We start from the raw sequence: 22,138 nt of genomic DNA, 5'->3' as shown, positions 1-22,138 counted from the left end.
ACATGAAATACGAAAAAATTAGGTTTTTTTTTTGTTTTGTTTTTGAATATCTTGTAAATCATTTCATCATCATATCGATAGGTTCTAAAATCTAACTAACTCTAAAACCCGATAGAAGCTTTCGATTGCCAGAAAGCAATTTCAATCAGTTCACCTGTTCACGAAATATCGTGAATAAAATTTTGAAAATAACTTGTGGCAATTTTTATTGAATGGCAAAATTCTCACCAAAAAACCCTAAAAATTGAGCTATCTTTTTATGTTAATAATTCTTATTGATTGCAACAAGAATCATCATAATCGGTCACTCAGTTTTCAAAACATCGTTATTTAAAAATTTAACGCATTAATGTAATTCTCGATTTTTGTTGCTCGCATCAAACAATTTAATGTTTTAAATCGAATAAAAATTTTAAGTTATTTTTATTCAATTTTACTTTTCACTCCTTAGTCTGGTTTTGGTTGCCTTCAGATCAAAATTTGACTTTTTTCTTTTAGTATTTTGCTTTCTTTTGTTTTTATCTAGACCAAAATCAAACTTTCTCTGTCTATTATTTTTAGTCTGTTTTCGATCGTCTTCAGATCAAAAACAACTTGAACTTTGTACCAAATTTGAGACAGATCATCTAGTTCGAATACAGACCAATAGTTAAAATAAGCCCAGTTAGACTAAAATTAGATCAAATTTTTCAACCCGGGTGTACAAAACTGTAAAATTTAAAAACTCGAACTGTACGAAGATTTTTTGACCTCAAGAAATTCAAAAATACTGATACTTTTCAAATACAGAGATCCCGAAAATAGAGGAAAGCTTTAGGGCTAGCTCATAGGCTCAGCTATTTTCCATATATTGTAAAGTCAAATTTGGCAACCAAATTTTTTTTACATCGTTATAATTAATATTTATATCCACATTGCTTCTCATACATTTTAAATCAAAAGCTATTTCTATTCCAAATATTTTCAAATAATAAAAAAAATTTAACGCTTTATGAATGTAAACGAATGTGTTCCTTTATCATATTGTAACAGTGCAGAGGACATTCGATCATTTTTTCACGATGGTTACTTGCATGACAAATATGACAATCTATTAAAAAAATTATAATCAATAGTATGATTTGATTATTTTGAATGAAGTAATTAAATGCATTTCCTTCGAGGTTTGTGTAAATATCCTGAATTGGCCTCATTAGTAATTAGATCTACGAGAAGCCATCAAGGGAGAATATAGTCGACCTATATCCGCAAGCTTGCATAGTTGTGGATCTGCCTTGGGATTTGGCTTGGAACGAGGACCATCAGTGGACGGTTGGACATGAAAATAGTGGTATTGCAACATAGGCGAGCATATGGGCAACCATCAACTGCGTCGGTTGCGGATGCGAATTGTGTGTGATGTGGGCTCGACATCGAGGTTTACCCAGCTATATATTGTTGAGAATACCTCGCGCACGTACCATACCAAGGTGCGAGATGTCGACAGCGATGGCCAAATGGAGGTGCGTGGTATGGTATAGTATACAATGTTCACGAAGTGGTAACATACAAGCTTTACGTTATAACATTGAGTTGATTGTTTTTAGAGAAGCAATAGGGTCCAACAAGTTTCGTTCACTACATGTCACATAGATGCAGTGGCAAGAGTGTTTCAACGTAATATGAGAGCTTGTACATGCGGTAGTGACTCGCACGATCCGTTCCACGTTTCGCAATTAACCTTTGACGACGGCCGACGCTTGTCCTCTCCATAACCCTGTATACTGACGTTTTAACCCACACATGTATACATGCACTTTTCACCCTATTCTTAACAAACAAGCAACACTTTTTTTTATTTTTATGTTTCAATCCTTCTGGCACGTACTACAAAAAATAATTGTTTGAACTTGGTTTGTTCTGATAACGACTACACGTGAATAGTTTTTAACGCCTGAAACTTTTTTATTTTCATCCATACCAACAAAACTATTGATGACTTTAATCAAAGTTATATTGCTGTGACAAACGTGTTTTTTTTTATTACATTAATAAAACTATAGTCAGGGAAGGAATCACACGGATCCTTTATAGATTTCATTAATTTTTTTATATAAAAATTAAATTTTCCATAATTTATTTGATGGATCAAAATTTTTTAAGAAGGGGAGGTTAGGGTGAGCCAAAAAAACCAACCCATCGAATTTACGTCTTAAAAAGGACCTATATATCGAGAAGAAAATTCTCCCAATGGGCAAAATTTTTAGCTCAATTTTAAAAGGTGTCGGTAGCCATTTGAAATTTCCCATTTAAATATCATGCAAAATAATTTTTTTTTATTAAAAATATTATAACTTTTGAACCGTGTGAGATAAAAATTTGGCTCTAGAATATTCTTGTAGGGCATTAAATTTCTTAAAAGAAAGTCTTGGGAGTCGAATTTGTAAACTTGATATTTCGTATACTAACAGGCTATCAAAGTCTAGAGTAAACAGAATCATATAAATTTAAGGCTTTATTTGGATTTTCCAAATACTTTTCTTTCATTGAGATCGATAACAAAATATTATTTGTTACAACGTGGATATTGTTGGTGATTTCATTGCACTACATGCAGAACAAATTTTCTCGTAGTATTGATATTTTTATTAATGAAGCCTTAAATTTGTATGATTCTGTTTACTCTAGACTTCGATAGCCTCTTAGTATACAAAATATCAAGTTCACAAATTCGACTCTCAGGACTTTCTTTTAATAAATTTAATGTCATACAAGAATATTTTAGAGCCGAATTTTTATCTCACACGGTTCACAAGTTATAATATTTTTAATCAAAAAAAATTTTTTTGCATGTTATTTAAATTGGAAATTTCAAAGGGTTACCGACACCTTTTAAAATTGAGCTAAACATTTAGCCCAATAAGAGAATTTTATTTTCGATAAATAGGTCCTTTTCAAGACATAAATTCGATAGGTTGGTTTTTTTGGCTCACCCTCGGAGTGGTGTTCCCTTTAAAAAAATATTAACTTTTTGCAATGTAAAATTTTGTCGGTACTGAATGGTTCAGTAAAACATAGCTCGTCAAGGTAATTTGTCGAAAGTAAGAATAAAAATTTTCCAAATTCTTTATTTTCTGTGTTTGTGGGTTTCCGATTTTCATGCATAATATTTGTAAATGATAAAAAATATAAATTTTGAGGAGTTGCATTCCGTGATAACAGAAAGTTTGATTCAATGATTCATTTGCAAAGATTGTGCTTATGGCTCTTGTATAGATAAAGAAGAAGAATTATTTTGTATCTGATTAACAGAACAATGCATAGAAATTAAATTTAAAAATTATTTGTCAATTATTTCCACGGGTTCAATTTTTCCCGATAAGTGACTTTGCACCTGTTATGAACCATTTAGATCAGAGAAGAGGTCAACCATGGGATGAGGATTCGTATTGACCCCTCCCTTTCTCTATATGAATATAACCAACATCAAATGAAGTTAACAAAAGAAAATGGAATTAACAAAGTAAAGCTACGAAGTGTGAAAAAATAAAACTCCAATAGGTCAACAAAGTTTAAATAAACACAACTTTAATACCTCAGTTAGCTTAATCAGAAATTATTTCGGATACATAAAATTGTTATGAAGAGTTTGAGTTCAAGATCAAGCTAAGTATAAAACCGGGATAAAACTTCTATTGTGGGAAATGAATATTCCATTGGTCAGAGCAATTTAAAATCGACAATTTGCAGTTGTCCTTCAACTTTTTGTAACAAAAGTTTGTATTTTTATTTTTGTTCATCAGCGTAAATGTCAACACCATCGATTGAGTATTTTTCACTCTATATCTGGAGTTTGATTTTAAACGAATAAAAATAAAATGCTTTGGGGACAATTTACTGGACAATAAACAAAAGAATTAATCGAAGAAGATAAATTAATCAAGTACTATTTATTAGTACACAATAGTGATAAAGCATTTGTAATAAAGTGATTGCAATAAAGAGGATGATTTTAATCAAACGGAAGCAGCAGTAGCAGCAGTAGCAATATTAGACAATAGTTAACAGCAAATCAACCTCTCAAGGGCTGGATCTTGTTGATAACGGACTTAGAGGAGAGAGCGTATAAGCTTTACTCCAGTAACCAATGTTGGCTGCCACTCAGATTCCATAGTAGCATGATACGCTCATTACTCGAGTATATCGACGCGTTAACCGGCGTTATCGATTAATTGTGCATGGACGCTTTCTTAATTACCATTCAAGCATTCCTACCTTCTATTATTAGATTACACAATCAAATAATCTGCTTAGCTATTCCTCAACTCTAGCTATTTACAACTCTTTTAGTAATGTTGTAGACGTAAAAAAGGTTTAGTTGAATTTACCACAATCGGGGATACATATACTACACTGACTAGCAAGGTGTGCCATTTTAGGGCCTTTTTTTTAACGCACTAACAGCTTCTATACTTGCAGGAAGGTGAAATAAGACGCCTTAACTTATCTGGACAATGAGCCATTGCCGAGGCATAAAATTCCAAACTTACAATTTCTTTTTTCCCATGTAACCCGCAAGGAAAAAGTATATATCCGTATGTATTCGGGCAAATCTGAATATATGCCGCATATATGAGACATATATGTTTAGTTTTGCCCGTATATATCCCGGATATATATTTTTTTCGTACGGGATATTTAAATGGGAAATAGAAAATCGCGATGAGACACCTGTTAATATTAATATTAAGGGCTCTAATTTTAACAGGCATCTTATTTTACCTTCCTGCAAGTATAGAAGCTGTTAGTGCGTTGAATAAAAAAAGTTGCCCTAAAATGGTACACCCTACTTAGTAATATATAGGATCACTACACATTTAGTAATGACAACTAGTCTATTGTGGTACACAAACTGTAGTAACATCTACTACCGTCGTTGGTTAAAACAACTCCTTGGTAAATGACAGCTGTGGTTTTTACTACACATCATAGTTTCTAATTTTTCATCCTTAATTTATTTATTAAATATATATTAATTGACATTTATTATTTTTCATGGTATTTAGAAAGTTATAAAAATTTTTAAATTTATATCATATTGTTCGCACAAAGAGTTTTGGAATATATTAAAATGGATTTGTCAATAGATAATTCCAAATGTCACACGCATAAAAGTTTTGAAGTAGATTTTTTTTTCTATACGTCATATTTATTTTTCATTTGAAATTATCTTTATGACAAATTAATTCTTGTATTACTAACATAGTTTCATTGAGTATTTAATTTTTGTTGATATAAAATACAAGCACCTAATTTTAAAGGTTATAATCCACAAATTTAAAGATGTAGTAATTATAACTACAATTGTGGAGCTAGTACAACCACACAGTGGGGTAAAAAAGTTGAAGGTGGCGCTATTTTTTTCGTTTGTCAGTTATTTTACTCCACATTGGAGTAGATTGTACAAATTATGTGATATTGTGTACTCCAAAAATAGTAGTACTTACAAGTTCTTATAAAATTGTGTGGTTAAAGAAGCCACAGGATGAGATTTCCATACTACATTGAGTAGTTACTGAGCTTACAAATTTTTACCCCAGTCGAATAGTAAATAGAACTACTAAAGTAGAGATTAATCTTATACAGTGTCAATTATGCTACTCCATTTGTCGATACGATGACCACAAAGTAGTTCAATTCTTACTAATTTAGTGTGGTAAATTCAACCCCAGCCTTTTTTTACGTGTATTATCACCTTCTATGCAATTTTACCTTTCATTGTATTTCTCGTCTATCATTTGTTGTTCGTCTACCAATATTTTACCACCCGTATTTTGAGAATGGTTTATTCTTTGAAAGTCTTTCGCTTCAACGAGCGGCATTTTGTCCTGACGAATCACCAGCAGTAACTTAGAATGGCAAGCCAAGCTACCACTACCCAAAAAAGAAGAATTTTTCACCCATAAAAGTATTGTCTTGGTCGTTCTTCATTTTTTTCCTCCGGATCAGCTAAACTTTTTTTATTCCTTTTTTAGGTTATTTCGCTACCCTTCTATTCCGTAAATCTCTTTCAGTCTTTAACTTGCAAGTACCCTTAGGAGCTTTTCCTCACATTTAGAGAAATTTTTAAAATGTAAAGCGTTGAAATGGTGAAAATAAAAGTATCAGAAACTTTGAAAAATCGTTTTTATTTTAATGATAAAGTTACAAAAACCTATAATATAATGTAATGTTTGAATCTTTTTTTTTTTAAAAACCAAGAACTAAATGTAACAATAATTTTTATACTATAATAGTAATTTTGAATTGATACAAGTAATTGCTTTTGTTATTTATTTATATATATATATATATTTTTTAATAGTTTCTGTCATAATTTATTGCTTTTATTCGATTTACTTTCATGGAGAGAATTATATAATAAATTTCACTCTAGAATCGTGAGAAAACTGGTGCCAAAGCGAATAATTATTTTTCTGATCCCAAACATTGTTCGATCAATTAATTAATTGATTAATTTGGAATCAACTACCTTCAGATCTTGTTGCACTAAGTACATGTCAAGTATTAAGATCTGCCTGTTACTCATTGTTCTTCGAAATTGACCATGTATAAATGTAGATATATTGTTATCATTTACAAATGTCTTTTACATTTTAATTTGTATAGAAATGAGATAAAATACTAGTTTATACATCGAATGCGATTGTGTATAAGACGCGACTTGTGACAACTGAGCACACGGAAAAAATAGATAGGAGTGGTTACTGTGTTACACAAGAATGATCGTAAAGTATGTAGAAACTGATCTTAGCATATTACTAGTTCTCGATAATAGGGGTGTATAATAAGGGTGGGTAGTTTTTACATACGACTGAGTACGATTCAACGTAGTAACCATTTCTATGTCACACACTTTTTAAAAAACATGACTGGTTATTGTGCTGACAGTCACCGTTCGCTTACCAGATAATACAGGTTCCTTTGAGCAGTAGATTTGTCACTACGTAAAATAGGTATAGCCGCTTCGTGAAGATGCGAAAAACTCCCCAGACAAATGCGTTCCATTGTCGTTCAACATAGGAACCATTCCTGTGTTGTGCAGGAACTAATGTTTTCAGTCACATGTCTAACTACTGTTGACAAAATTAGTTCTCACTAAACGGTAGTCAGACACGTGACTGATTTCATCAATTCCTGCCCAACACAGAAATGGTTACTATGTTGAACGACAATGGAACGCATTTGTCTGGGGAGTTTTTCGCATCATACCTATTTTGCATAGTAACACATCTACTGATCAAAGGACACATTATTTGACATAATGTGTAGTAATGGTTACTATGTTGAATCGTACGCCAATGAGTGCCTATAGATGGCAGATTATCTACTGCAGGTAAGAAAGGGCACTTAAAATATGGTGAAAGATGTTGTCACAAGATGACTCTATGATTTACTTTGATATTTTTTGCACGCTAGCTATAGTATATGGAGCTAAAAAATAAATTTTTTACACGGCTGACATCACAATTTGAGCTATTAGATATCTTTACTACCCGCGCTTAATGGTGCACATTTCTAATGTGTTGCAAAAAATAAATTTTAAGTACTTTTTGAACAAAAAAGAGCAAAAAGTGAAACAAAAGGTGTTAGTTTTTATTCTTGTTGTATTTCTTAGAAGTTGAATTTAAATTGTAGGTTACATTGTTTCAAAAAATTCTCTCTTTATTCTTGTCCACAAAACATGTAGATCAAGGTTTTCATGACGTGATAAAATATACCTGAAGTTTTAACAAATTTCTCGGTGCTCGGAGTTTCATTTACGAATAAAATTATTTTAATTCAAAAAATAAAAAATGTGAGAACCAGTTGAGCCTGCAAACTCTGAAACTTCATAAACTTTTTTACCTCAATGAACTCAGACATTATTTATGTATTTTTAAGTTTAGAAAATATTTATTTTGCATATCGAAATTTTTAATATTGAGCTCACAGAGCCGGAAAATACTATGATAATATATATCAGAGGTGTTGTTTCACTCCTTTTTTTTACTCATAATCATCAATGAAATAAACTAATTAATACCATTAATTAGTACTAATTCAACGGCTATTAAAATTAAAATAAATCTAAATGTAAACAATTATTTTCCAATTCTTCAAAATTGATTCAAACTGAATAATTTTTCAGATGTTGTCAGAGACGAATTAAGAATAAAGTGATTTTCGGTTTTCCTCAACTCTCAAATAAATTGACCGATTTAAATAACTTCGTGGTAATAAAAAGATCTCTTCAAGGTTATATAATCTCATCAAATTCTAAAACCAATCGAACAGTTGATGAATTATTCAATAAAAGAAATTTTTCAAAAGTTTTTTCAGTTTATTTTTTAAATAACTTGAGAACTATTCGACTGATTGATTTCAAAATCTGTTGAGCTTCAGGTATTAATAGATCAGCATAATATTACGGTCTTCATTGAAAATTTACTAATTTTTATAAGGATATAAAGTTATTCTTCAATTTGTTTGATGGAAGTACATACGTTACAAATTTAAATCTTTTTTTTTTTTTTTTTATATAAGTTAAAGTATAAAAATAAAAAAAAACAGTGTACAAGTAAGTTGAGTTACTCGAACACTATCCCAAGTTGTTTTTTACTTTTTCTCTTACAACTAGAAAGTTTTTACAGAAAAACCTGTACTGTGAAAAAATTGTTTACGTCTACGTAAATAAAACTTCAAAAGATAGTTTCAATACGAAATAATTCGCATAAATAAATCGATAATTTAAGTCAACATCCAACGTCAAATCGAAGGACAGACGAATTATTTAAAGAATTAATTTTCTTTTTTAATTTCATTCCGAATTTCGGGAGCTATAAATACTAATATTTTAATGACGATTTTTTGTCATGTAAATTAACTTTAAAATACATATTTGCTAATCTCTGTTTCAAAATTATTTATGAAGATTAATTTTCATAATTTAGTTCTTTGCTTGTTTTTTGTAGATGACCACAAATTGAATATTATCGTTGATTATTTCATCCTGCAGATAATATAAAATTCCAGTCAATGTTTTGCTATACTTGCCAAGGCTTTTAATTTTTTCGTTTGTTTTATTTCCTTCTCATTTATTGTTCTTCGACAGCACCTTTTTTGTGTCTTTCTAACTCTTATTCTTAATCTGCCAAAGGAAGTATAAAACAAAGAGAGAACAGGAATGAAGCCAAGGAAAAAAAAAATGGAAAAATGGCAGAAAGTCGAGAAAAGCGAAAAGCCCGCGAGGTCGTGCCTTCCGGCGTAACACGATTATATCGAAACTGGGCGACTATATGGCAAACGGGAATCGATAGCCGCATGCCGGTGCGCCGTCGGAAGTATACGGACGAAACGTAAGGGGATGGTAAGGCTACGAATAAATTTGTCAGAAATCGCGCCTCTCGTCGATCCCTTTCCGTCCAATTCAGTCAACCCAAAACGTCAGCGGTGACGTATTATAATTTGAAAGAAACCGGCAATTCGACTCTTCATATATTATAATCTATTGAAAATTATGCAGCAGCTTTTTCTTATTTCTAAAATATATAAAATGATGAAATGTAAATGAAGACTAAAAAACTAATACTGATAATTTTAAAAAATAAAATTTTGATTGCAAAACAAGCTGACATGAAATAGATTACATGAGATGCAAATACTATTCCTGGGAAAAAAAATTTAGATCTATTCAGATCAAATTAGATCTGGTGTTTCAGATCTGAACAGATCTGCATTTTGCCCAGATCTGTTTATATCAAATTAGATCTACTCTTATCAGAATAGATAATATTGATAGTAGATTATTATCATGTTTATTTTTTCTATAATAAATGAATGATTAGCTGAATAAACAAAAAAATGTATTTATTTTAATTACGATAGACTTTTTAGAATTATCAAAATTTAGGTGAATGTGTCAAAATTCAGCTAGTTAATCTTATAATTATAATATAATGTGAAGAAATATTTCTTTATGATCTGTACAGATCTAATCTGATCAGAACAGATCTGAACTTTTTTTCCCGAGAAAAAATTATAGCAGCTCAGATCTGGTTTGGTCCGTACAGATCGAATTAGATCTATTTATATTTACTTCATAAATTGATCGCTTAATCAATGTTGATCCATTTTGATCTGACTAGATCTAGGTTGAGATCTAACTTGATCTAGGTTGATCTGACTTGATTAGATTTGATCAGAGTAGATCTGGACTATTTTTCCCTAAAGAAAAATGTCATATCTGGTCAGATCTAGTTTGATCTGAACAGATCAAATCAGATCTACTCTGATCTGGGTTCAATATAAATTATGATCAAATTTTATCTGAGCTGACCTAATTTGATCAGAACAAATCTAAATTTTTTTTCCCGGGATTAGTCAACTAAATAACTATAAAGTTTTAATTTTTTGTGACGACTGGATTGGGTGTCGTAAGCTTAAGAACTAGGATAGGTAACTTCATAAATGTGCATTTGGTATATTGTCACCCGATGTTGGTCGATAGTTAGTTGTAAAAGTAATTTAAAGGATAGAGAATAAATTATGAAGAGTGAATGTTGCGTGGGAGCAGAAAATTGTAAGATTGCTGTGGGCAATTCTTTTAGAATAGGATGACTGCAGTTGCGTTAAGAATACGTGCAAGTATGACGAGGCACGGGTGTGAGGTCCAGGTAGAAAGGAATATACAGAGTTATAAGTGTTGAAGGGGCAGTTCAAGAGCAGCCTTGATGTAAGAAGGACTTTTGTCGAGACGACGTATTAAATAAATGCTTATAATTATCTCTGATCTGTGATATCCTTAAGTAAAGATATAAACAACATCTCATATTCTTGCCTAGTATCCACACCATTCTATCCGATACTACATAACCGGTGTAAGTTTACGCGATCCTGGTGTTAGTTATTGGTGATAAGATAACCCCCAAAAGGTGTCAAAATAATACTGGTAGCGATGTTAAAATTTTCCCAGTATTGAACAGTGTTAAAAAAAAAGGTTTCATTTTCGAAGTATCAGAATTTGAATATTATTTTAAATAATCTGATCTTGTGAGAGAATCGATTCCCATAATATTAGACGATCAGGTTTGTCAAGTGAGAATTCGTTACCGTAATCCTGAAAAAATAATCCTATGATTATACAAAGATGATTTTCTATAAACAAGTAGGAATAAACTGTTTTTATAATTATCTATTTGTAGCCATCCAAAAGTTAGTCCACGAATACTTGAATATAGAGTAACAGTGCCAAATATTGACCGAGTGCGCATTTAATGACTGGGTACCTGAATACCCTTGAAAAAGGAAAAATTGGTAAATTTAACTCATGAAAAATATGTAATTATGAATTTTCAATTGTTCCATTTTCAGGGTATTTAGGTACCCAGTCATTAAATGAAACTCGGTCAATATTTGGTACTGCTACTCTAATATTTATCAATCCATGTCACGTATATAAAAAAGAACCCTGTTGGCAATTCATTAAAACTTTTTTTATTTTCTGAAATTAAATTATTGATTTAAATTCATATACAATTATGTTATTTTACTAAACGTATCTTTCATATAGAACTTGTATAAAATTAAACTAAAATGAATCTCGAGCAATGATATGGTTAATATAATGTTACAGCGATTATAGAATTAATATATGCGTCGTTCCGTCACTAAAGTTTTAGTTTGAAAATCCTCAGCGACTATTAGTTGAACACGTAGTTTCTATGGGCTAGAGTGGACGAGTTGAAACACGGCTTGATTAGGCCGGAATAACGTTTCACAACTCTAGTTCTACATCCACCCATGAGTTCTTCGGTTTAACTTAAACAGTATTAAATTGCACTTAGGCAAGCACACGTCTCACCGTGTCGACGACATTAAAATAAGAAAACCACGTATGTTGCTCTCTGTCTGTCTCCTTGCATTAGAAATGTAGAGAAAACTGAAAACGACGACTGTGCGATCAGAGTTGTTGAGATGAGAGGGTAGAAAGCAGGAAGAACTTTAAGGAATTTAATATACGCGCAAGACAGAAGCTAAGTCTTGAAGTAGACATGGAAACTGACTATGAGCAGTTTCCCAGTCTCCAACCATGTTTCCTTACTTTTAAAGTGTCATATTCAAGAGTTCTTCGACCATTTTCTTCTCTCAATTTAGCTTGGTCATAAACGAAGTCTATCTGATTTTGTGGAACGTTTTAACATTACAAGTAAATTTTCACTTAATGTTTTAAGTAATATAAAATTTTATTGAGAAATTATTCTTTGTTTACTTTACCTAGACATTAAAAAATATGATGTTAAAATCAACACTATTTGTAAACTAAAAATGATCCTCACAAAAAATTTTTTATGGTTTTTTAACAGACTATTGATATTTAATTTGAACACTTAATTTATGTTGAAATTTAAACACAAAATTTGTTCAATATAAGAAGTAAATCAAACACCTTTTCATTAGTTGTGACACAAAAAAAGTTAAGTTTTACATTCCATTTTTGTACCATTGATATTCATAAATATAGTTCATATTTAATGTTGAGATTACAAAAAATGACAAACATTGTTATTAACATTGAAATTCTTTTTTGAGTGAGAATAATATTTTTTTTAAATAATAGTATACTGTTAAAAATCGGGAGTTAATGCAGAGTGACCACGGATTTTATTTAAATCTGAATTGACTCCGTCACTCAGAGTTCCGGAGTCAAAAGAGGCAGTTTTTTTTCAACGGAGTCCCGAGTCGAAATTTAAATAGTAGATTGAACGTACTAGACGTTGAAAACGTAAATTCAACCCTTGAAGACGTAAATAGTCGTGAAACGTAGATACAACCTTTCAAAACTGGCAATAAAACAATTAAACTATATCGGAAACATTTTTTGTTTACAAGCTTCTAGATAGTCTGTAAGACCCAAAAAATCTCGAGAAACTGGGCATCAGTAGAGTTATTTCCTGCAAGGCCCAAAATATTTTCCTACATCTGCTAAGAATTTAGATTTCTTTTCTTCTGGCTGCTAGACATGTCTTTTGGCAATAAAATGTTTCCGATATATTTTTATTGCAAGTTTTGAAAGGTTGTATCTACGATTTACGATTACGCAAGTCTTATTTACGTTTTCGTACGTCAACTACGTCTAAAATACATTTTACGACTATTTACGTCTTCAAAGGTTGAATTTACGTTTTCGACCTCTAGTACGTTTAATCTACGATTTAAATTTTGACTCGAGGTCATCTGAATTTTATTAAAATCCACATCCACTTTGAACCGGAGGTTCAATAATAAAATAAATTTTCCTTCGGTGTGAATTTTTTTCCAAAGGAATTAAATGAATACACAGTCATCCGCTCCGCATTCACTCCAGATTCAATTCGAAATTTTTTCACATTGTAGTAAACATTTATAGAGTCTTGAATAGTAAAACGTTTTGAAATTATCAAATAATACAGTGAAATATGTTGATTTAACACAAAAGATTTATTTTGGACCGTTTTTAACCTAGATACACTATTTTTTTCCTATGTACTGCAAAGACTAAAGGATTGTTCAAAACCATGTAATTATCAGATAGTCTACACTCACAAGCCAGTCCACTAAGATAAATTGAATTAAGTTCTATTTACTCAAAGCAAACGACTGAAACCGATAATCATATTTGCTATTGATATGTCCAGCATACAAAGCTAATTGGTCTACTGTAGATTTTGGAAAAGAGACAAAGAACTAATTAGTGATTTAATTTAAAATCCAATGTATTAATTTAGTTCTTTACAAAATATTAATGATTTAAGAGGTAACTCTATGAAATAACTTAAAAAAATATAAATAATAAACAGTTAGTCCAAAACATGATCCATATTATCATTGTGTATGTAAAGATAGAGATATACGGTTCGCTGGTCTAATCTAGGTTTAACCAGAGTTACGTTAAGTTAAGGGAGACCTCGTCGGTATTAGTTGTTGCGGGATAGTGCCGCGTCGCCCGAGCTAAACTTTGCCTACTACTCTCTCAGAAAATGTCTCTCTCATACTCAGTTTCAACCCCCGTAACGCTACGACCCCAGAACGACCCCGTAGTGATCCATGTCCTCAGGGGTTCTTCACTGGCCCTCGCATTCAGAGGAATAACTCGACTATGGTCTCGCGAATCCTGTTGTTCATTAACCCATCTGTTCTCTATCTAGTAAGGTACATAATTTTAACTGAATACTAACACTATGTATAGCTCTTTAGGGAAACTGAGATACATCCTTATCAAAATTACATCGATATTATCGGTTAATTTTTTAATTACTACATTAAAAAAAGTATAAAATGAGTTTTTTTCATCCTTAATGGTTACTTCGGATAATTTATAAGAGAAAAAAAATTAAACAAAGGAGCGAATAAATTAGAGCACCTCGACAAGTTGAATTATTGTACTTACTTGCGACTCATAACTTAATTGCAATTATGCGATGAAGATCAATTAGAGCGTTGGTAAATGACAAGAGATAAAATGGCAGACGGTGGCATCCAACGGATGTGCCTATATCTTCTTGACTCGAGACATAAATAGTAGGCTCTCGACCTGGATTCTCGAATTAAAACGATAAATATACGGCAAAAGCGACACGACCCACGGGGATGACTCGAGTTCCTTTCATCCTTATTCCTCTCGCTTTCACGATCTGCTCAATCTAGGTAAGGGTAACAAGACCAGTATATTTTCTCGTAGACTCCAACATCTCTATATAACGAGTTGACTTTACGAGCATCTTGTGAATTGTTATATTTGTTTGTCGTGTATACATATATATGTATACATGGAGAAAAAAATAGTTATATTTTTCCTATGTTGGCATAGTAACTATTACTATGTGAACATAGGAATTTTTCCTATTGTAACATAGGGAATTCCCTATGGAAATATAGGAAAAAGTACTATGGTACATAGCAACTTTTCCTACAGGAAAATTTGCTATGTTAACGTAGTAAAAATTACTATGTCAACATCCTCTCTAAACATGAATTAGTGAAATAAGTAAACATTCACTAATTCAGAGTACCAATCGAACCACTTTTTGGAATTAGTGGTACAATTTGCACTCTGAATTAGTGAATATTCACTTATTTCACTAATTCATGTTTAGAGAGTAGGATGAATTCCTACGTCAGCATAGGAATTGTTCCTATGTAACATAGAAATTTTCCTTATGTCAAATAGGAATTTCTATCCTATGTAATTTCTATGTTTGACATAGGAAAAATTTCTGTCATACATAGAAATTATTCCGATGTAAAAACAGGAACAGTTTTTACGGTAAAAAAAATAAAAGGATGAAATTTGTTTTTCTTTTCGATATAGTTGAAGCAATTACATTTTATAGAAAAAAAATTAATATGAGCTCAACAAAAATACGTTTATGAGATGAATCATGTAATTTTGGATTACTGAAATAATCGACAAGGTAATATGGTGATCAAATCATAATCGACGAAAATAAGTGAATTATCTCTTTTAAAATTTGATATGCAACCATTGTAAAAAATAACCGGGGTAAGTCCAAGCGGTGTAGGTGTTAAAATTTGCGGTGTTAAATTTCAACGCCGAAAGCGGTGTGAAAGTACCGCTGCTGCTAGTGCAAATATTCCTTACCGGTGTCGAATATAAGTTCCTGGTGTTGAAATATTTTACTTTGGGAATAGTTTCACCTACTTGATCACTACAGTTAAACAGTGAGCGTGCATGTGTGAAAGTGTGCGCTGGTGTGTTTGAGTTTGTGTATGTGCATGTGTGCGCTGGCGTGTTTGAGTGCATGTGTGTGAAGATATTTTTTGCGTTTTATAAGCTTTCTAAAGTTAATACTATGACCGGGCGCAGTTTAGCCCGCCTTTACACCAACTATACACCGCCGAATTACGCTTCCTACACCGGTGTTATACCATTTTAATTACCGCGCGGAGTTAAAATGAGTCATTCTCTACACGATAAGAAATGCATGGCGTTTAACACCATGCTAGTATAGTCTCAAGACAGATACTAAAATAGTATGTGAAATATTCCAAGACAGTATTGTAACGAGTTCCGGAAGTATGGCGTTATTTACTATATTGTATAGTACTGGAGCCATTGTACTGCTCACACGCATGCATAACAGGCTCGGCGAAACAGCATGGCCCTGAGACCCATACTACAATGTCGAGGACACAATGCTACTAGTTTTTCCCGCCATAATTTCTGGCGTATCAATCAATGTCTACTATCGTATTTCCACCAAAACTATATAGATGTCATTAGACTAGGCTTATCTGCCAGAAGCATTGTGGATACGGCAATGCAGTATGGGCCTGACGGCCATACTGACATTGCGGCGTCCGCAACAACTATTGCCAATGTTACTATTCCCGCAATGGTTGAATCATCTATGCGTACAATTTTACAACCTATAAAAATCTTCGATACCATACAATATGGCGTTCACGCCCATACTGGCATAGTGATATCCACAAAATATTTCTTACCATATAACACGGCTCTCTTTACAGTGTAGGGATTATTCCTATGTTCACCTAGACAATTTTCTTTGCAATATAGAAATAATTCCCACATAACATATGAATTATTGTTATGTTAACATAGTAAATTTTCCTATGTTAGCATAGTAAAAATTCTGATGCGAACAAAGACAGTACCGTGCTTAAAAAATCCGATAGATTCTTATAGCTGTATGTATAAGACCCTATACTTAACTATAGCACTTCTCATAGAACTCATTCATTTTTATAAAATCTGTATGGGAATTTATGAGAATCTATTGGATTCTATGAGATTTTTTAAACAGGGTATTACTATGTAACATAGGAAAATTACCTGTTTTTTTTCTCCGTGTATACATTAAAAATATTGTGTATCTGTGTTAAAAACGGTCCGCGTTCAAATTTTTTGTATAAATTCTTTTGTGTTCGCAAGTTCGACACAAATACTTTGTGGATTGTTTTTAACACAAAGATTATGTTGATATTAACACAATATTGTTTACTGTGCATGTAATACGACTAAACTATGACAAAAATTTATATTGTCAAATAATAATAATGTTTGCACTCGATTTACTGCTAGTGATTGTATATAACTTTTTTATTTTTACCATGATTATTCTATAGCAACAATAAGAGAGTAAATCGAGATTGAAGTTCAATATCCGGAGATTCTCTATCCCTTCGAGATTACGAAAAGTAAAGTACGATCTGGCTCCTTGTAGCACAAGATTAGGAATAATTCAAGTGCGTTGAAGCGAATGTAAGTTGCGAAAAAGCTTTTTTTGTACAGTTCAGAAGTCGATAACGAGTTCAAATCTCCGTTATTAATTTGTAATAGCAAAATCAATAACGCCACGTCCAAGGCCAAGTTTTCAAAAGCTTTTTTTCCTCTTACTAACATTTGTTTAACTACCTCTCAATGTAAAATTTATACATATATACTTAATCCTCTTAGAACTCATTCCATTTTCAAGTAATTTTTTAATGACCACAAAAAATATTCTACCGTCTACTGACTTTTATCACTTATCAGACGTTTATTATTATCGCTAAGTGTTCAAAAGTGATTTTTCTAGACTTTACTCACACAATGTTTTTTCTTCTATTTCTATTTGCACACAATTAAAAAAAAATGATGGAAAATCCAGAAGTGCACACCCCAATCGCTCATTTTATTTTTAATCACTACTTTTATTTTATAGTATTGTTTTATTTTTTAAAATTCCCAAGTTTCATTCAACTTTTAAATTATCGACTCGATTTTTTTATTTCTTATTTTCAGTTTAACTTTTTTTTAAATATCCCGCCTTTTTGTCTTAGATGTCGCTCTTTTTTTCATTCCTAATGCCACGCTAGTGCTGCTGCCAGTAGTTGATGGAGAGAAAAAATGAAAAAAAAGATAACAGTAAAAATAAAAATGGCAGCTAAATATTTCGTAAGTAACAAGTTTTTACGTTTTTCATTGATTGCAATTAAACAAAAAAGATTCAGGTAGTGATTTTTGATAGGGTTCTTGCGATCAAAAGTACAAAGATAATAAAAAGAAAAAGCCATTCCGTATCCGAAATGGAAGTAGATTTCTATATATATGTAATTTAACAATCACCCATCAAAAATTTTCAAAGATATAAACAATGGCATTAGCACCATAACACATGAATCAATTATGTGACTTTAAATCCTTATTAAAAGTAGAACAATTATCGTAAAACAAAAAAAAATGTTGGAAAATCCAAAAGTGCACACCTCAATCACTCATTTTATTTTTAATCATTACTTTTATTAAATAATATTAATGTATTTTCTTTTCATTATGAACTTTTATTCAACTTACAAATTATCCATTTGATTTTTTATTTCTTATTTTCAGTTTAATATTTTTTTACTAACATTTTTTTTAAATATCCCGCCTTTTGTCTTCGATGTCACTTTTTTTTCAAACATATTAATACGCTAGTGCTGCCACCAGTAGATGATAGAGAGAAACAATGAAAAAAATAATAACAACAGTAAAAAAAATAGCAGCTAAATTTTTCACGAATAATCACTTTTACGTCGTTAATTAATTACAATTAAACTAAAAGGATTCATATAGTAATTTTCATAAGGGTTCTTGTGATAAAAAATACAAAGACAATAAAAAAAAAGTTAAGCCGATTAATGGTGTCTATCGAGAGTTATCGTGCTTACGAAGATTCATACGTAACAATTGACAGCACTAGTTTCTTGGATTAAAATCATTAATTTAAAATCAATGAATTAACAAATCGACTCAACGTTGGGTTTAAATTATTCCTTAATAAATTATCTGCATGCGAGTACACAATTTAATAATTTTTTGTGCTATGAAAAGGGTGTAGAAATATTTTTGTATGAGAAAAATTGTCAACGAGGAAGAACCGTCAGTAAAGCACCCCTAGCGCTTTCGCGCTTGAGGTGTGCAATAAAAAAAGGAAAATGTAGCTTTTTCTATCGACTATCAAGTTCTTTTTACATAATAAGGATATATATACCCGTTAAAAAGTTATTTATGAAAAAAGTCAAAAAATTAGGATTTTTCGTTATTTTTGGAATTTAAAATGTCCACCATTTCTAAATTAGTTGACCGATTTTGCTCATCTTTGAACTTAACCGTGATAATCGTTCATAGAATAAGTGTGCTAAGTTTCATTAAAATCCGTTAAAAATTGTGACCGCTATCGTCGCAACAAGGCGCGTTATATTACATATATATATAAACTTTTGAACCAATGGTATTTTTGGAACGTACTCGATGAATTATGATAGATTATGGCAAAATTCTTTAAAAATTCCACCATGAGGACAAATGCAAAAGATAGATTTCTATGAAATCTACTAAAAATGAAGTCGATAAGTCGTGTTTTTTTAAAGTTATCGTGTTTTTACGAGTCCAAAGACCACAATTGAAGCATTAGAGACTTCGGACTATATCAATTTGTTAAATTAATCTCATTATGAATCAACTAAATGTTGTATTGAAAAATGTTCCTTAATAAATTTTCTTTAAAATGGTATATACTTTTAACAACTTTGGTGTACTTCCATGCAGGAGTTCCCAAAGTTGGACAGAGGGGCCATGTCTGGCCTAACATTAGGAAACTCAGCTTGGGCTTACCTATATTGGCCTATGCTCGGGCCATAACTGGGTACTCAACCTTGGTCATTCCTATGATTAGCCAACTTTGGGCCAGAACTGGCTGACCCAAGTTCAGCCATACTTATGGTTACCCATCCTTGGGCCAACACTGGCAGAACCAGCTTTGGCTTATCAACGGCATGCCAAAATTGGCCCAAAGATGGGTAACCTATAGATACCCATCCTTGGGCCAGACGATTGAGGTGTGCAAAAAATTTTAATATAGAACAATAAAAAATACAAAATAATTAAGAATCAATAATCACCGTTACATTTTTTACTTACCAACTTAATACATTTAGTCCATCTAAAAATATTGCTGTGCAATTTTCCAGCTATCGTTTTTAATTACTCAAAATCAATATTCATATTTAGTAATAATACTTGTCAATACTTAGCAATTAAATAATAATTTTTCACTAAGTTAACTTGAATGGTTAATTTTAATCGATAATAATAAAATATAATTTAATCGATATCTAAATTTATCTCTGAATATTAAAGGATATGAATAAGAAATTTGTTTGCTGTCCAAAGACAACAAATCGATTAATATTAGAATAAGATATCAAAGACGTAATTCCATGACAGTCAGTTGAACGTGGCATAATCCTACATAACTACATGGAAGTCCGGTAAAATATGCATAGAGCAAATAGGCAAAGAGAAACGAAAACGCTGCAGTCAGACGGTCAATCGATACGATATTGCCAATATTTTATGCATGAATATAGGTGTCTCTGGCTACTTGTAAATGTATATCGGCTGATTCTATCTTCTTTCCATCCTCAATAGTATAGCGGAAACATCGAAAATGAATGTCTTTTCCACGAGAATATGTCGTATTTATTTTTTATTCTTTCGTACGAGTAATATTTACTTTACGTATTAATAGATATATCTCTTACCTACAACACAGATGGATACGTACAGGAGAAAATAGAAAATAGACCTTACCTGGAACATAAAGAAATATTCATTGTTAGTAGTAATATTTAATGGATATGATGACGTTGATCCAATAGTACGGAGTTATTTCCAAATGAATATATAAATATTAAACAAGAAAAAAAAAAGGGTAAACGTAATAAAAAGATTTTTCGTGATATTTTTCATTGCTGCCAATAAAAAAAAAAAATACTGGAAAAAAAGTATCGATCGTCGTTTTAAAATATAAAGTAAAAAGAAAACACTTTTTTACGTCAAGTTTTCCGCGGTATATTTATATGATAAAAACAACAAGTTCATTTAATTTCATGACTCTTAACCAGTTTATGAAGATGTAAATTTAAATGAAATAAAACATTTAAATGTAGCATAAAATATTTATATGAAACCAAAATATTAAATTGAGGAACTGTCATTTTAAATAAATGGGACATCCTGAGTTCTCATTATTGGATTACAAGATTTAAATGCAACCCCTTAAAAAGTTAAACATAAAATTTGATAAAGATTCAGATCATTATATTTTATTAGTGTCAGAATTATATTTTGAGACTCGTTTATGGAACGTTAAATATTTAAATAAATTTTTAAATTTATAAAAACTTATAGAAAATTTGTTTTGGATCTCATCCAGAAGTTTTTAATCATAGAACTGATGAAAAGTAACAAAAAATAAAATGAAGGATGTAAAATAGGAAATAAAGTGACAAAAATATGCGATTCGAAGCAAAACATAAATCAATCTCCATTGCGAAATGACAATAAATCGCAGTACCTATAAAATGCTATCAGTCAGTTATTCGGCAACGGAGATTTTTTTTTCTCCTGTTCTCATTTTTGCTGACAGCCTGACAACGTTTCTGAGCTCATTTGTCTAAACCACCAGTTTTTTTTTTTTTTTTTTTTATAAACATGGCAAATATATAACATAAGAAAAAATTAAAAGCAAAAAAAGGTTATGTATAATAAAATACAAATCATAAAAATAATTTATCAACGAATACTTTCCGATTGTTGATATATTCTAGTTGTGCTTAACTCGATATTTTTTCATAAAAAATTTTCTTCGGGGGAAGCCAGGACAAAGTAAGAGACTTTATATATCGTAGCTGTAAGAGGAACAAAGAGATACTATTCGTAAAATAAGAAAATAGTACATTGTGCACCAAAGGAGGAAAATAGAGCGTCTTAATCCGCGTGCTTGCACACACTGAAAAAAAAACAATTTCGTTGTCACAACAACAAAAGGAATATCGAAACTTTATATTTTTGCAACAAAACTGATTTACTTACAGTAACGAATGAGTTTGTTGGAATAAGAACTTTTAATTGAGTATACAGATAAAATTCTAATTTTTAATAACTTCGAAACTACACGGGGGAAAAAAGGGTATTTTCCCTATGTTCACATGGGAGAAATACCTTATTATATGAACATAGTAAGAATCCCTAGGTGAGCATAGGAATAATCCATATGTAAAAGTGGGTAAG

At 31.3% G+C, this 22,138-nt stretch overlaps 1 protein-coding gene across 7 annotated transcripts in view; it reads right to left on the bottom strand.

Annotated features, from left to right (window-relative positions):
* Positions 1-22,138, bottom strand: part of LOC130672312 (agrin-like) — a 448,227-nt gene that overhangs the window by 355,408 nt on the left and 70,681 nt on the right. For 3 of the 7 annotated variants that reach the window (XM_057476817.1, XM_057476818.1, XM_057476820.1), the window contains one exon: positions 20,608-20,656. The exons of the other annotated variants lie outside the window; for them this stretch is intronic. In XM_057476817.1, coding sequence (XP_057332800.1) covers positions 20,608-20,656 — 49 coding nt within the window. The remainder of the gene's footprint in view (positions 1-20,607; positions 20,657-22,138) is intronic. 7 annotated transcript variants of the gene reach the window in all.

The sequence above is a fragment of the Microplitis mediator genome, chromosome 7 (assembly GCF_029852145.1).
Source record: "Microplitis mediator isolate UGA2020A chromosome 7, iyMicMedi2.1, whole genome shotgun sequence".
NCBI lineage: Eukaryota > Metazoa > Arthropoda > Insecta > Hymenoptera > Braconidae > Microplitis > Microplitis mediator.
This window is presented reverse-complemented; position numbering and strand designations above follow the sequence as displayed.